At 35.0% G+C, this 16146-nt stretch overlaps 3 protein-coding genes across 3 annotated transcripts; all 3 read left to right on the forward strand.

Moving 5' to 3' along the window:
• The first annotated feature begins 1123 nt into the window (after positions 1 to 1123).
• On the forward strand, positions 1124 to 2406 carry LOC131022000 (cyclin-U2-2-like). The gene is made up of 2 exons (XM_057951342.1): positions 1124 to 1908; positions 2019 to 2406. The coding sequence occupies exons 1-2, from the start codon at positions 1517 to 1519 to the stop codon at positions 2278 to 2280; spliced, it is 654 nt and encodes a 217-aa protein (XP_057807325.1). The 5' UTR covers positions 1124 to 1516; the 3' UTR covers positions 2281 to 2406.
• Positions 2407 to 9552: 7146 nt separating this feature from the next.
• Positions 9553 to 11493, forward strand: LOC131022001 (putative expansin-B2). Its single transcript, XM_057951344.1, has 4 exons — positions 9553 to 9763; positions 9846 to 9958; positions 10063 to 10250; positions 10915 to 11493. The coding sequence occupies exons 1-4, from the start codon at positions 9592 to 9594 to the stop codon at positions 11243 to 11245; spliced, it is 804 nt and encodes a 267-aa protein (XP_057807327.1). The 5' UTR covers positions 9553 to 9591; the 3' UTR covers positions 11246 to 11493.
• Positions 11494 to 12430: 937 nt separating this feature from the next.
• LOC131022002 (uncharacterized) lies at positions 12431 to 14162 on the forward strand. Its single transcript, XM_057951345.1, has one exon. It carries the CDS (start codon positions 12619 to 12621, stop codon positions 14056 to 14058), a length of 1440 nt encoding a protein of 479 aa, XP_057807328.1. The 5' UTR covers positions 12431 to 12618; the 3' UTR covers positions 14059 to 14162.
• Positions 14163 to 16146: the final 1984 nt, after the last annotated feature.

Consider the following 16146-nt stretch of genomic DNA (forward strand, 5'->3'; position numbering starts at 1 on the left):
CTCAATTATATTCTTCCTATGTCAACTCATAATTCTTCCTTCAACTTTAGTTTTATCTTTATTTACATTTACTTGGAATTTTTAGGGTATTTGACTCCTTAAAACAATTTGAGTTCAGCCAAACACTCTCTTAAATGACTGAGAGATATGTGTAAAATGAAAAAAATAAATTCAAAAGTTAACCTTTTAAGCAATTAATAAATAATTTGTTAGAGACGTTTTTTTTTTATAAATTTTGAGTGTGAATGAAGTGGAAAATATAAAATATGTATATTAAAATGAAAACATTGCATTTATTGTGGACATATCAAAAGAACATAAAGATCATATTTTTTTGTGGTGGAGAGAGTATGTAATTGAAATAATATTATTAGATTTTGTAATTTTTTCTTTACTTTTATTTTTTCATACGATTAAAGGATAAAAGGAGAATCAATAATAGTTCCTCATTTTTCTGTGGTGACTCGAATGCTTCAATTTAATGGTTAAAAAGAAACTGTCTTACCAACTAAGTTTCGTTTCATTGTAATCTGTAATTTTTAGTTTATAATTGATTTCTTAGTTGGTGAACATGGAATGTGAATCCATGTCATAGTCTCTCACTATAATGCTTTTACTTTCATGAAAAATGAGAGAAAATATATGTTTTTACATTTTTTTTCATCATTTTCGCATATTTACTTATAATAGAATTTTTTTTTCGAGCAAGGTAGAATATTTTCCCGAGCAGCTCATTTATACTCCAATATTGGACAATTCTATTATTTTTGGGTAGTGATGTGAACATAATTTCTTATATTTTCATCTTTAATTAAAAAAGATTTTAAAAAAATGAAAAAAAGATAATATTAATCACGATTCATTATATATATATATATATATATGTATATATAAATTACAATAAATTTTATTTAAACTAACGAACTTTGTCAATGGAAAAGAACTCGACACAAATAACCGCAGAAAAGAGAATCCAAAGCGGTGATAGACAGTCGAGCTCGGAGAAGAAAATTTATTACTACAAAAAAACATAAGATAGATATCACGATATACATATTACTACAAAACGCCACAACACGTTAAATTCAATTCACTACCGTCCATGGATGCCTCTAGATATAAAATATAAATTGATAGATATATGATTACTATCATACTATATTATATACATGAGCTGCAAATATAAAATAAATATAGTATGATCCAGCATTTATTTAAAGCAAAAAAACAGCTGTTGTGTCTGGAGTTTGCCTTCACAATTAGGAGCCAAATATCTTGTAATTTGATATTCTCCTCCTTTCCCACCCACCTTCCAAAATAACCCCATCTCACTATATATTATACACAAATTATAGTAATTCATAAACAAGAAACTCCCTCTCCCTTTCCTCTCTCTCTCTCTTTCTCATCATAATTCATATATATATATCATATATATATGATATCCATATCCCTCCCAAGCTTGCAAATTCCCATTTAAATCAAGAACAAGAAACCCATTTTCAAAGATATTATCATGGCTTTAATATCACCAACCAAATTGAGATATGATCTCTACTCATATTCCTACCACCAAGACTCCAAAACCCCATTGGTCATCTCAGTTCTGGCGTCTCTCATCGAGAGAACCCTAGCGAGGAACGCTAGGATCGCCAAGAACTGCAGATGGCCGCAGCTGCCGTCGAAAACCCGGGTTTTCGACGGCAGCGAGACGCCCGACATGACGGTGCAGTCGTACCTGGAGAGGATCTTCCGGTACACCCGGGCCGGGCCGTCGGTGTACGTCGTCGCCTACGTCTACATCGACCGGTTCTGCCAGCTCCACCCGGAGTTCCGGGTGGGCCCCAGCAATGTGCATCGATTGCTCATCACCACAATCATGCTCGCATCCAAATACGTCGAGGATATGTGAGTCAAGCATTTCGTCGAACACTTTGCGAGCAATCGCCGGAGCTTTTTTTTTTCTTTTTCTTTCTCCTTCATTGGATTATGATGTTTTGTGTTGGCATTTTGTGCAGGAATTACAGAAATTCGTACTTCGCTCGAGTTGGGGGACTGACGGCGGAGGAGATGAACAGATTGGAGGTTGAATTCCTGTTTCTGGTGAAGTTCAAATTGCACGTGAATGTGAGTGTTTACGAGAGTTACTGCAGCCATTTAGAGAGAGAAGTGAGCATCGGCGGAGGATATCAGATTGAGAGAACATTGAGGTGTGCTGTGGAGATCAAATCAAACCAGAGAGAGGAAACGAGATACAATGATCATCGTCTTCTGCTCTAATTTAGTGTTTTTTTTATATTTATATATAAAAAAAAACCGCACCTTATTTTCTCATCGAAATTGGGTATATAGAGATGCTAAATTGTACAGAGTTTTGTATAATGTAAAATCATTTTTTTTGTTTTTTTTTTTGCTGTGGATGAGATCTCATCTTTCTTTTACCACAATTTTTACTGCGCCCAAAAAAAATGTGTTTTTTAGAGCTCAGTCGATCAACTTTTTTTCGACACGAGCTTTAAAAATTACTTCCTTCGTTCCATGAAGCAAGACCAAGTTCTTTTCAGCATGGAAATTAAGAAATTAATATTTTTGTGTTAAGTATGGTAAGTGAAAAGATGAAAAGATGAATAAAGAGTAAATTTTTTTGTTACTTTTAAAAGCTGGTCCTGCTTCGTGGGACATATCAAAAAAGAAACTTGGTCTTGTTTTATGGGATGGATGAGTTGTAGTATTTTAAGTATGTCTAATAATAAAGTGAATAAATGATTAGATATTTTTTGTACTTGTAATTATTTTATATTAGAAAATTGATCAAATTAAAATAACTGCAGGAAACCAAACTGAGCATCTAGTGGTTTGAACGAAAAGAGAGAGAGAGAAAAAAAACCAAATATATTTTGATCTTTATACCGACAACTAGTAATAAAAGGTGATGTTTGTGACATGGGGATTTTTATATTTTGAACTTAATTTGTAGGCATTTGAATTACACTATTTATATATTGTATGGCTTGAGCTTGTGATTTGATAAGAAAATTGATATGCAACCATACATATAACAAAAGATCTTCAATATTGAGTGAGCATTATTTGATAACGATTGATGGGATGTCAATTCGTGACCATGTATGTAGTTGGAGTGATTATAATTTATTGATTCCTTGGTTATTAATTACTACTCCCCGTCCCACTGTATCTGAGACTCTTTCTATTTTAGGCGTCCTACTGTAAGTGAGACTATTTCCTTTTTGGGTATTTTTTTTTCTTTAAACACCTTTTCACTTTTTCACCTACACACAAAATACACATTTCTTAATTCCCGTGCCCAGAAAAAAGGTCTCACTTACAGTGGGACGGAGGGAGTACATTTTATACTATATATCCACATCTAGTTTAGAGTTTGTGGTTTTTGGATGTTGTTCTTGATAACTCAACCTAGTATGAATAGAATTAATTTAGATTTTTTTTTGTGAAACTTTTAAGATATATTTTCAATAGATTTTGCAACATATATTTATAATAGATTAATTAATTGAGTACAGATAAACGCACATAATGCTCTTGTCAATTTTTTAACAATAGTGTTGATCAAGAAATTATATAAACTTAAATGCTTCTGCACTTTTCACAAGTTTTTGAGAGAATGAATTACAAATCAAAAGAGTTGAGACAATCTATTAAAAATGGTTGTGGAAGCTTATAATTTCCGTCTAATTTTAAGGTAAAACTACTTCGGTCAGTCCGGTTAGGAGTGAGCCGCGGTTGATTGTGGTTTCTGACCAATTTCGCATTTAACTAATTAGCCTGACTAATTGTGCGCCGCGACTAACTCGATATTCTGGCTTCAAATTTTGCCCCCAATTAGTGCGGCTCGTTGTGCACGGCAACTAACTAGATTTCTACCCAAAATTTGCATCGTGAGCTTATTTCAAAATTTCAAACGATTTAACATCACAATTTCAAACTAAGCTCAACTCAATATACTAAGATGAAATATCTCAACTAAACCACACAATTTTGCCAGAAAATACGATTACATTAACTAGAGAAAATGACACGAATTGCCCTCTTTATACCTTAAATCAAATGCACACTTAGTGTTCATATTTGACAAAATTTGATAAAAAAAAGTGGAGATGTTTTAGGATACAAATTTTTTAAAGTGGTGTTTGTTTTTTTTTTTTTTGCTCAGGCCAAGAAAGCAGATTTTATTATAAACAGTACCGGAAGTACCCAAGAGAGAAAAAAGAGTAAACAATAGAAAAACCAAACATGAAGGAAGAACAGTTCAAGCAAAATCAGCGAGAACAGAGAAGAGCTAATCCACGAGCTTGACCTCTGCAAACCAGCGTCTGAAGTCAGTACCCGAAGTCGAGACATTGATGGCCGTCCACTAACTCCATATCCTCGTCTTAATCTCTGACAACAACTTCTCTCTGCACTCCTTTCCTTGATTGAATTTGCAGTCATTCCTCTCTTTCCAAACACACCAGATAGCACAAATCCATACTCCAATGAGGAACCTCTTGTCCTCTTTATTTTCAAGATTAATGAAAGCTAAGAGATGATCCTTCGCCTTGTGATGGAGAGTACTGATTGTTTCGTGTTTGTAATCATAGTTAATGTTTTAAAAGTTCTATGAAAATTTCAAATTCAAAAAATAAGTTTATTTTTTCTTTTCCAACAAGTAAAGTGATATTTTAAATATATAATCCATTGGTTGCAACATTCCAATACGCACACACACGAATGCGATGAGCTAATGTTTGTTTTGCTACTATTCTAGCCGGTGAATCAAGTTTGAGCTTCAATTATTCCTAAAGCGATGGAAAGTTTATGCTAATTATAGCTTTACGTTATTAGAGCATAAAAAATAACCCCTAAATGACTGAAGACAAATAATCGAGCCAAAAAACAAGCCCTTAGATTCTTTGCATAGAAAAGTACAATTAAGATTGAGGAAAAGTAAATTACATATGAGGTCAATTTTGAAATAGTCATCATAAATAGTAAAAATTTAAAGTTGGGCACCAACTTAATATCAATTAATTGTAGTAAATTTTTAGAATTTCTGCCAAAATTCCCCTAGAGTAAATGCAAATAAAATTGAAGATATACTAGTACGAATTAGATGATTCACACTACTTGTTCTAACTAGTAGCACTAGTCAGTGATACAATTAGTACAAATGGAGACTAATATTTGTGACAAATATGATGTATTGTATATCAAATAACTCGATAGTTAAACAGTTAAAGTAAATACATTTAAGTTTCTCTATGTCAAAAATCGCTAAAAATATTGAAATCAAATTAGTGATGCTACATTTCTATATATTCCTTTTCGGGTCGTCCCAACGAAGATGCTACATTTCTATATTTGACAAAAATAAGGAATTTTAAACACTTAATTAATATTAATTAAGTATTTCTTTATTATCTTCTCTCTCCTACTTTATCACTTTATTACCTTCTCTTTCTTACTTTATCACTTTATTACTTTCTCTCTCCTACTATATCACTTTATTATTACACACTTAAAACATTAATATACACTCCTTAAATCCCGTGCCGAAAAGCAAATGTAGCGTCTTGGCCGGGACGGAGGGAGGATTTAATTTTCACTATCTATTTTACATATTTCCTATCATTGACCAATAAATTATATTGATAGGTGAGTTCCTGACAACCAAATCCAATTATTGAGATGTAGGTAAAATAATTAAAGATTTGCTTTTAACAAGCAAATTAGTTGTCACCCCCTATCCCATCATATTATTCAATGTTTAAGCACTCTTAATAAATTACAGTATTAGTTTAATCATAGGACACCTCAGGTTGTCACACTTTAACTACAAATGTAGGAATAAACAATATATTCACCTAAATTTCATCCCCCTCAATATTGTCTTCTTTCATGATTTGAGAACATATTGTCGTTATGTACAAAACATTCACCAAAACTTGAATAAACTAACTCACACATATGTACTACGCATACATATAGATATATATATTTTATCCGCAGCTGATTAATTAAGGTTTGTATATATATTTTATGATTTAGGCAATAATTGCTAGATAAGGCGTTTAGACAATTTAAATTTATAACTATCATCCTGAATCTAATATAAAAATAACTTATAATTAATAACCCTAATAATTCCATCAATATATCCCCGGCGCTAACGTTCTCGCGCTTCTTCTTCAATCTGGTCGTCATTTTCTCCGGTGGGGGGTAGGGAATGACGCCTTCTTAAATTTTGAGTTGAGGCTATATAAATGAGTTATTTAAAGTATTTTCAATATTAAATTCATAATGTGGATCATAGATATATCTGTTAAGAGATTGTACGTAATGCTCTTTCAAATTATTTTGTTACAAAATTAGTAATTTATTACAAATTTTAATTGGGGCTATAAAAATATAACAGTACAATCATAATTATTTTAATTATATTTTAAATAAGGAATTATAATGAGAAAATTAAGGACTATGTTTGAAATTGCCCTTAATCCTTAACTTAGATCCAAAATTAATAAGACAGCCCAAGATTTAATTTAATAAGCCCCAAAACAATTGAAGAAGCCCAAACAAAAATATTATGGGCCCAAATTAAATAAAAATTTCGGCCCACTATCTCTCGGTGGAACAGAAAACTCACACAAAGAAACCTCCTTCACTCCCAAAATCGATTGCCGCCGCCCTTCGATTCCGGCAAACTCGTGGCCTTCAGCCGTCGTCTCTCTCTCTCTCTAGCCGGAAAGACATTAATCGAAGGAGCCGCCGCCGTCGACGGCGGTAACAAAGCCGCCAAATCTAAAACTCGACAGCTTCTAACACATGCTAAGTTCAAGACTCACCCTTTCACTATGTAATTAGCTAGAAATTCTATTGCAATTATTTAGTGAGTTTCATATGGAAACAAGGTTATGAAAAGCTCTGTCATGTAACTCGGATTAAAGTGTTAAATTAAAATTTAAATGAATATTTCATGTTAAAATAAGAATCTACTTTGAATATAAATAAATATTTAATGTGAAAATTATGAAGTAAATTTTTATTCAAATATTTTACTCAAAATCAAAAATTGATGCAAAAATATATACTTTTTAAAAAATAATTTATTGCGCCGTTGGACCTTCCGCATCCTACCAATTTTAAAAACTTGAAAATATTAAATATGATATAAGCATACAATTTCATTCAATAATTGTTTAAATTAAAATAGTGCATACCAAGAACTTTATGTCTTGAACCAATTTAGCGGGTTCCTAGCGACAATTGTTTTAACCTTAACTTGAAGGTTAAATTGTATTATCGCATACCAAAGATTGTGACGTCCTGAACCATGTATACAGACCTCTAGCGATACCTTACTCATGAACACATACGATTAGTGCATAATATTAAGAGGCAGTACTCTCGCATGAGCTCCGTCTCATGGTGCACTCCTCATTATTAAATCACTCACATTATTAAATACACTTCTTAAGCTTCCACGCCATGTGTTCATTTTCTTTAACGATATATCATTTGGGTTGTTTCAAACAGTTAGTTTCTTCAAGACTTCCCTTTTACAAAAATACTTAATATCTATTTGTCAAAATTCTCTATCGAAATGGATTGCCATAACTAAGAGAATCCTAATGCGCATCAGAGTATAACTCTCTATCCTGCATCTATCTTGTGGCACCCAATAGCTTTACAGCTTTTGGGTAAAGACCTCGAGATCATAGACTTGCTAGAAGTTTATTGACTGAATCTCAGTGTCCATAGCCGTTAACCAACAATTCGTGTTATTGCTTAGTATTGCTACCGTACATATTCGGGGTCTTTTAATTTCATCTTCTACATGAACTAAGTTTGAAAAAACTCCCACGAATACGAACCTTTCGAGTTGTCTTACAACCCTCCCACTAAGACAAGGTTTCTGCAATAATAGGTGTACTAGTGACATTTGGTACAATCACTTGTGGTGTTTGCACTTAGTCCTTTTCTAATAATCTAGCATTTGAGCTAAGATTAATTATGTAAAATATAAATGACCTAAAAATAGACTAATTGCTGTGGCTGTATTACAAATTAACAAAATTAGCCCAATGATATATACATATTATATCATGTAAATTTATCACTACTCTAAAAGAATTTCCACTAAAATTACGGAATGAGTTGAAAATGCTATCCCAAAATCGGCGCCTCATATTATGAGTATATGTTTTGAGCTCGATAGCGATCGCCACGTGGGTAGTTGCGCTAGATTTTCAAAGTGTAACCGTCAGTCACGTGTCCATCAACGGCCAACGGTCAATAACCGATATTAACGGCTAGGTTAACGGCAGCTTTTCTTACATGAAAACAATTCAGTCGTTATTATTTCTTCATTATAAAATGCATTCCTGTATTTTCACTGCCAACAAATACTATAATTTTCTTTGACAAAGTTGAAAAAAATTCCATCTCGCTTTGAAACGTGAGCAGCATGTCGCAAACACAAACACCTAAAATTATGCCTCCAAATTCTCAAATTTGGAGTTTTTCAAGATGGGATATATAATATCTAATATTGTAATGATTTGATTTGAAAACTTGGATTTTGATGGGTATGTATATTAATATATTATATGAGGACTACAAAATTAATATGATATATATCACATTAAGTTACTTTTTGTTTTATTTTAGTAGAAATTGCAATAATTGAAAGTTCATTCCTGAAATTGGTAAAAGCTACATAAATTATAAAAATACTAAATGTCGTAAAAAAAAATCGCTACTAGCCTACGGTGCCTAAAATTGTTATATTCCTTTTATGTATAATATTTTATTGACAATTTTGGGGGTTTCCTCAACTCAGTGGCTATATAATTTCCAATTTGGACAATGATATAATACTAATGCACAATTGATAAATTAAAATAGGTAACATTATTCTGACAAGTTTGAAATTGCAAGCTCTCATTAGTTGACTTCTAGATAATACAATGAAAAAGGTAAATATCTATAATTAGCAACAACTACTTTAAGAAAAAGTAGATCCTAACATATTTGATATAAAAGTGATTTTCTTCACTATGTGTGTATAGAAGAATGTTGTTTTGCCCTTAAAAAAATGTTGTTTTAATTTGGTTCTAGCTAGGTATATAGCTATGGATGTTCATTTTCTAAGCATAGCTACATAAAAAAAGGGCAGCATATGCATTAATTAATTATATATACACTTTATATTTACCAAAATCTATTATACCTAAATAGTTAATTTAAGTGAATTTAACAACCACTTTCCATATAATCAATTGAAAATCCCATTGGCTACAGAATAGGGATAGCGTGAAATCCAAAGAAAACCCAATAAATTCAATTTTTATTCCCTAAAATGATGTATATGCATGATTTGAGAGGTAAAGTGTAAATTCTATTGGAACAAATTCTATCACTAAAATCCGAAGCTCTCAACTTTTTTAAATTAAGGTCAAAATATTGGACGTTTAACCCACGTCGACGTAAAGTGGATTTTGATCCCATCTATAAATAGGATTTTCCACATCCACAAAAATCACAAAAATATATTTCAATTAATCCCCTTGCATGCTCATGGCTTCTCTGTTCACTCACTTTGCTTTCTTCACTCTCATAGCAAACTTGTGCTATGGTTTCCACCCTAGACTTCTAAACGTATCCAAACTTCAGAATTCTGGATCGGACTGGTCTCCAGCCCGAGCCAGTTGGTACGGAAACCCTTCCGGTGCAGGCAGTGACGGTGAGACTATCGATACCTATTAATTATACATATACTCATGCATATAATTAATGTGACATATATATGTTTTAATTTGAATTAGGGGGTGCATGTGGATATCAAAATGCTGTTGAAGAAGCACCTTATTCTTCTCGAATAACAGCTGCTGCTTCTTCTCTCTACAAATCAGGCGAAGCTTGTGGAACTTGTTATCAGGTCCCTTTAACATGCATAATATATATATATATATATATATATATATATAGACACACACACACATTAAATTCAATAATTAATATTTATGTTAATTGATGATTTAGGTGAAATGTACGACAACGGCGGCTTGCTCGGGTAAGGCGGTGACGGTGGTAATAACTGATGAGTGCCCTGGCTGTGACTCACAGTCAATTCTATTCGATTTAAGTGGGACCTCATTTGGAACCATGGCTAGACCAGGCGAAGCTGATCAACTTAGAAATGTTGGAATCGAGCAAATTCAATATAAAAGGTAACTTTTTTTTAGTGTGGTTTATAAGATATAACTCATATTTTCAAACTAGCTACTAACTAAAGATAATATTATTTGACATTAGAGAGAAAATGAGCTACGTAAAAAAATTATACATCCTATCCAGATTTTTTTTTCATCATAATAAATATGTAATGAAATTAATGGTGAAAAATCGTGAAAATATACTTTTTCTCTCATTTTAATTCCATCAAAGTAATTGCGCCCTGAACAAAAGAAAAACCTATATCAACTAAGCTACTAATTGAAATACTAGCTAGTAACTAAAAAAAAAAAAAAATACTAGCTAGCAATAACCGTAAAAGAAATGATGCTATTTCGATTTTCCACTACATAAACGGTTGATTAGCGTAAATTCGTAATATTTTAACAAATACAGAGTATATTTTATTGTGCCTCGTGTAGAAGCCACAACGCAATAGAATTAAATAAATAATTAATATACTAATAGCAAATCATAGCAAAGAATCTTGTGGTTAGATTTTAATATCAACACGTGTCTCAAGTGTACGAACACTAATAATTAATTTATGGACTGCGTTAAGGAAGTTAATTGATTTACGTTTAATTATTACCTTATTATATTTTGATAAATATATATATATAAATAAATAATTGATATATGGTTAATTAATTTGTCCAGGGTGGAGTGCAACTTCCCGGGAGTAACCGTGGCGTTCCGGGTCGACCCGGGTTCGAACCCGAACTACTTCGCGGCCGCCATCGAGTACGAGGACGGGGACGGGATCACCGGAGTGGAGCTGAGACGGGCGGCGGAGTCGGGCGGCGCGTGGATCAAAATGCAGCCGTCGTGGGGGGCTGTTTGGAAAGCGGATTTGCCGAACAACTACCCGCCGCCCTTCTCCTTCCGGCTAACCGGCGGCGGGGATTCCGGCAAGACGATTGTCGCCAACAACGTTATTCCCGCCAATTACTCGCCCGGGAAAACTTACAGATCAGTTGTCAACTTTTGAGAATTAATATAAATAATATATATATATAAAGTAGAGGAAATGAAATGACACATTAAGAAGAAAAAGTTAGTAGTTAATTTGGAAGTTTATGCAAAGTGTATGTATCACTTTGTCGAGCAGATGGATCTTTTATGGGATCTTGTCTAGCGTTTTTATTTTATATATAGTTATGTTTTTAATAAAAATAAGTTGTAATATATATTTATACATATATAAATATATATGATCGATGCTGTTTTGTTTTTTTACATAGAGTACTGCATGCATATTTTAATTTTAACAAAGTCCTTAAGTTTATATAGAGCTTGTATTGTTTATCATATGTTAAAAATAAAAGAAATTGTCGAGTTTATTATTATTATTATGTGAAACGTAATATAACAAATTTTGTATAAGAACAAATACTCAAAATGTTCCGTTCACTGAAATAAGAGAATAAATATACACTAAATACAATTCAAACCATATATTAATAGTGTTCATCTATAATTCTGAAATTTACTAACTAGTTAACCAAGTCCATTGGGTCAAGGCATTTCAAAAAAAAAAAAAAAAAAAAAGTCCATTGGGTCAAGGCACATATTATCCATTTATTATTGACAAGTCTTACATATTCTTAAGTGAGCGGCCCATTAATATATAGTCACCATATTATTGGTTCGAAAGTAAACTAAATAGTCAATAATAATTTGATTAATATATCAGATAAAGCTCTTGATCAGTTACAACTTACAACAATGATTACATTAATTAATTACCTGCCATTGCTCCCACAGAGATTAATGGAGTATCTTTTTTCCATCTTCAAAGTAATTATATATGAAGATGAAAATAAATAAAAAGCATATGTTATCATAGGATAAAAAGAAAGAAAACACATTGTGATCCAAATATAGTGAAACTCCATGCACGCCACAAGTATATATTCTATATATAAAATTTCCTTCATTTTGCAACTGAAAAAGATGAAAAATACTTTAATTCGCATATTATCCAATGCAAAAGAAAGGGATAAAAGAAAAATATGAAGTGAGTGAGAGAGAGAGAGAGAGAGAGGGTGTGTTTTATACTTTTAATTGGACGGAGGAGAGAAAAATACTCCGGCAGTCAACTTGTACTAAAATTGGCTCTATCCGACCAGCACCATTAGATTCGGTTGATCCAGTGGCGGCGCCACCGCTAGAAAAAGTCTCACTTACATACATATATATTATTACACTATCCTATTTTCCTCCCCAGCCCTCCTTAAAAAAGAAAACAGTTAATCCATCTAAAAACTAGGAGTGATCATTCTTCTTCACCATTTATTCCCACAACAACTTCACCTACAAGAACTAACTCCCCCACCTCCATCCATCCGAATTCATGCACCTATGTTTTTCCTCTGTTTTGGGAGTACTCTAATCTTGGCATTCATGGCCTCCTGCGTGAACGAGCAGGCCCCCAGTTTCAAGCACTACTGCAGGGTCTGCAAGAAGGGTTTCATGTGCGGGAGAGCCCTCGGCGGCCACATGCGGGCCCACGGCATCGGCGACGACAACGGCAACCTCGACGACGACGACAACGCCAGCGATTGGGAGGAGAAGTTCGGCAACAACAGCAACACCAGCAGCAAGCGGATGTACCAGCTGAGGACTAACCCTAACCGCCTCAAGAGCTGCCGCACTTGCGAGAATTGCGGCAAGGAATTCCTCTCGTGGAAGTCGTTCCTCGAGCACGGCAACGGGAAGTGCGCCTCCGACGACGCCGCGTCGGAGTCGCTCGTCGTCTCCTCCGAGGACGGAGACGACGACGTCGTTGGGGGAGGGGGCAGGCGTTGGTCGAAGCGCAAGAGATCCCTGCGCTCGGCCTACGCCACCACGAGCGAGGAGGACGACCTCCTCCTCGCCACGTGCCTCATGCAGCTCGCCAACACCACGGTCGAGCTGGAGCCGGAGGAGTCGTGCGCCTCCGCCAGCAAGGAGGAGGGGCGGTACCACAACGCGGGCCCCGCCCCCGCCCCCGCCCCCGCCCCGCTCAAGAGCCGGGCCAAGGGGGGTCTCTTCGAGTGCAAGGCGTGCAAGAAGGTGTTTAACTCCCACCAAGCGCTCGGCGGCCACCGCGCCAGCCACAAGAAGGTCAAGGGCTGCTTCGCCGCCAAGCAAGACGAGGCCGACGACGTCGCTCCGGCGGCGATCGAGAAGGAACCCCTCGACCAGGATTTCTTCCCCTCCTCCAAACCCTCGTTCCAATTCGAGCCCCCCCTGGTGGGCGCCGCCAGGAGGAAGTCGAAGGTTCACGAATGTTCCATCTGCCACCGCGTCTTCAACTCCGGCCAGGCCCTCGGCGGCCACAAGCGCTGCCATTGGATCATCTCCAACTCGCCGGAGACCTCCTCCTTGCCGAAGTTCCACTTTCAAGATCATCATCATCATCATCATCCTCGGACTAACAACGCTGACGTGTCGGACAAGCTGGACCTCAACGTGCCCGCGTGGGCCCACATGTCCGGGGTGAGGCGGGACCCGCGCAACCCGTTGAGCTTCGACGTGTCAACGGACATGCAGCTCCAGCCGTGGACCGGCCACGACATGAAGGATAGCTGCACCCCCCGTTCAAATAACAATAACAACAACAATAACAACAACAACGAGGGTAGCGAGAAAGCGAAGAGGGATGTGAATTACGTGGAGGACGAAGCGGATAGTAAATTGAAGTTGGCCAAATTGAGTGATTTGAACGACACCAATGTTGGTTCGTCTCAATGGTTGCAAGTAGGGATAGGCTCTACTGCAACTGAAGCTGCTGCAGCCGCCGCCGCTGGAGATGCTTAATTATAATTAACCGAAGCTAAAATTTTGTATATTTTTGTATTCACACTGTATTTCTTATTATTTTGGGAGCTTCGAAATCTAACCCTATTCTTTTGATATCGTCATTCTTGAGAAATTTGAACAACTTCGATATCCGCTGATGAATGATGATGTTTATAAGTATATTTCTATTCCATTAAATCATCAATTTGCATGCTTGAAATTTTTATGTATTGATGTGTCAACTTAAAGAAAATATAAGTATTAGGCAAGATTTTTAATTATGTGAGAAAGAAGACGAAAGTTGTCGTTGTTTTTATGTGATCGAGCGAACTTTGTTCTCTATCTCCGATCCCTTCGCCTTCCTCATATATATGGATATAACAAGGAGCTTTGTGTCTTGCTTGTTCTCCCCTAGTTTCGTGTCTTCTCATCGTAGCTACTATGTGGAGCCGTCGAAGAGGGTCAAGGCTGTCGTGGATGTGTGGAGCTAGCCACCTGCTCAATCTCCTTTCAATACTTGAAAAGCTCGTTGACTTTGTGCTAACGAGTGCGTGGACAACGATGTGCTAAAGATGGGGATGAGATCCTGTGTCTCATGCTTATATCTATTATTTTAAAAATATTTTTTATAAAAATAAAATTTATTACTCCCTCCGTCCACCAATTCAAGGCCTAGGGCAAGTGTAAATTACACTTGCCCTAGGCCTTGAATTGGTGGACGGAGGGAGTATAATACTATGAATTATATTTAATTTTTATTTAAAAAAATTAATTTTTTTAAAAAGCATATACCATGACTTTGAATTTATCAACCTATTATTAGCTAATAAAAGTGAAATTAAATGATGAAAAATAATTATCTACCCTAGATTGATGGAATAAACGCTAGTTAATAATCACAAAATTAAACTAAAGCATAAAAAGTTGAAATTGTAGAAAATATATATAAGAATTTAAACAAAATTGAAAGTGGGACACAAAGTGAGACATAAAGTGTGGTACACTGAATCTTATTCCGCTAAAAATACCCAACACTACTTTTATTATTTAAAAAAAAAAAAAAAAAAAAAACTAGTTATGTGACATAATTTTCGAGTGCACTTTTTGTGAATGAGGTGGTTAAAAGCAACCCTACTGATTGAAACTGGATCCATGTCCATTTACATTCATACTGTGAATGGGGCTTAGAGCAGTGGGCCGAAAGTTGATATTGGCCCAATTAATAACTGATAAAAAGGACTATTATGTTCAAAAAGTTCTAAGTGAAGCTGCATTGTATTCAAGGATTTGTTCCTATAAAATAACATATAGTGCATCAAGGTAAAAAAAAAATGTTGAACGCAGTCAATTAATATGCGTTATTTTTTTAGTAAATAGTCATGATTGATTTTCACCGTAGATTCTTTTATGCATGATAATTAGTGCTAGCTTTTTGAATATATTTACTAATAATAATGATGTTTTTTTTGTATATATATTACCGCAATGCATTTTGAAATGGTCATATATCCAAATACTTGTAATCTCGCAACAAGTAAAGTATGTATGATGATATGAGTAAAAAATAGTACGTCAAGAATAGTTACTCAGCTCAGAGATAAAACATCAACATTTGGGGGCATCGATTCACTATCTAAAGTTAAGACAAATGAACTTACACAATAAGACTCGATCTTATTAAGTCACTATATCTTTCTAAAACCTAACCAAGTGGACAATTGGAAGTAAGACAACGACTCACTTCCTAGGCGTAAACTCAACGCATTAACCACTAAATCCCTCACAAAGATATCACCAATTACTTAGTGAAACAATCGAAAAGATAATCACACGAATCAAACAATCACTCTCTAACACACTGAAAGTGATTTACTAAATCACACTTAAGTGAAACGTATGATCTGATTGCTCAACAAAAAATATACTCTATGAACTCAAGAGAGTATAAAAGTAGCAGCGCCTTTAACTCGTTCTTCTCTTTACTTTATAGAGTTGTCTGCCAAACGTCTGAATAGATAAGTTCCTGATAATTACCTGACGTAAAATTCCATCTCAGGTGAGGAGTCCCTGCATATATCAAGTAGGCAATGACATCTTCAGATACAA

Source organism: Salvia miltiorrhiza, chromosome 4, assembly GCF_028751815.1.
Source record: "Salvia miltiorrhiza cultivar Shanhuang (shh) chromosome 4, IMPLAD_Smil_shh, whole genome shotgun sequence".
Lineage (NCBI taxonomy): Eukaryota > Viridiplantae > Streptophyta > Magnoliopsida > Lamiales > Lamiaceae > Salvia > Salvia miltiorrhiza.

Bases quoted from the DNA above. Each gene is read 5' to 3' on its own strand.
- LOC131022002 (XM_057951345.1), top strand. From the start codon at position 12,619: ATGTTTTTCCTCTGTTTTGGGAGTACTCTAATCTTGGCATTCATGGCC.
- LOC131022000 (XM_057951342.1), top strand. From the start codon at position 1,517: ATGGCTTTAATATCACCAACCAAATTGAGATATGATCTCTACTCATAT. The intron at 1,909-2,018 runs GTGAGTCAAGCA...CATTTTGTGCAG, and splicing joins TCCAAATACGTCGAGGATAT to GAATTACAGAAATTCGTACT.
- LOC131022001 (XM_057951344.1), top strand. From the start codon at position 9,592: ATGCTCATGGCTTCTCTGTTCACTCACTTTGCTTTCTTCACTCTCATA. The intron at 9,764-9,845 runs GTGAGACTATCG...AATTTGAATTAG, and splicing joins TTCCGGTGCAGGCAGTGACG to GGGGTGCATGTGGATATCAA. The intron at 10,251-10,914 runs GTAACTTTTTTT...TAATTTGTCCAG, and splicing joins GAGCAAATTCAATATAAAAG to GGTGGAGTGCAACTTCCCGG.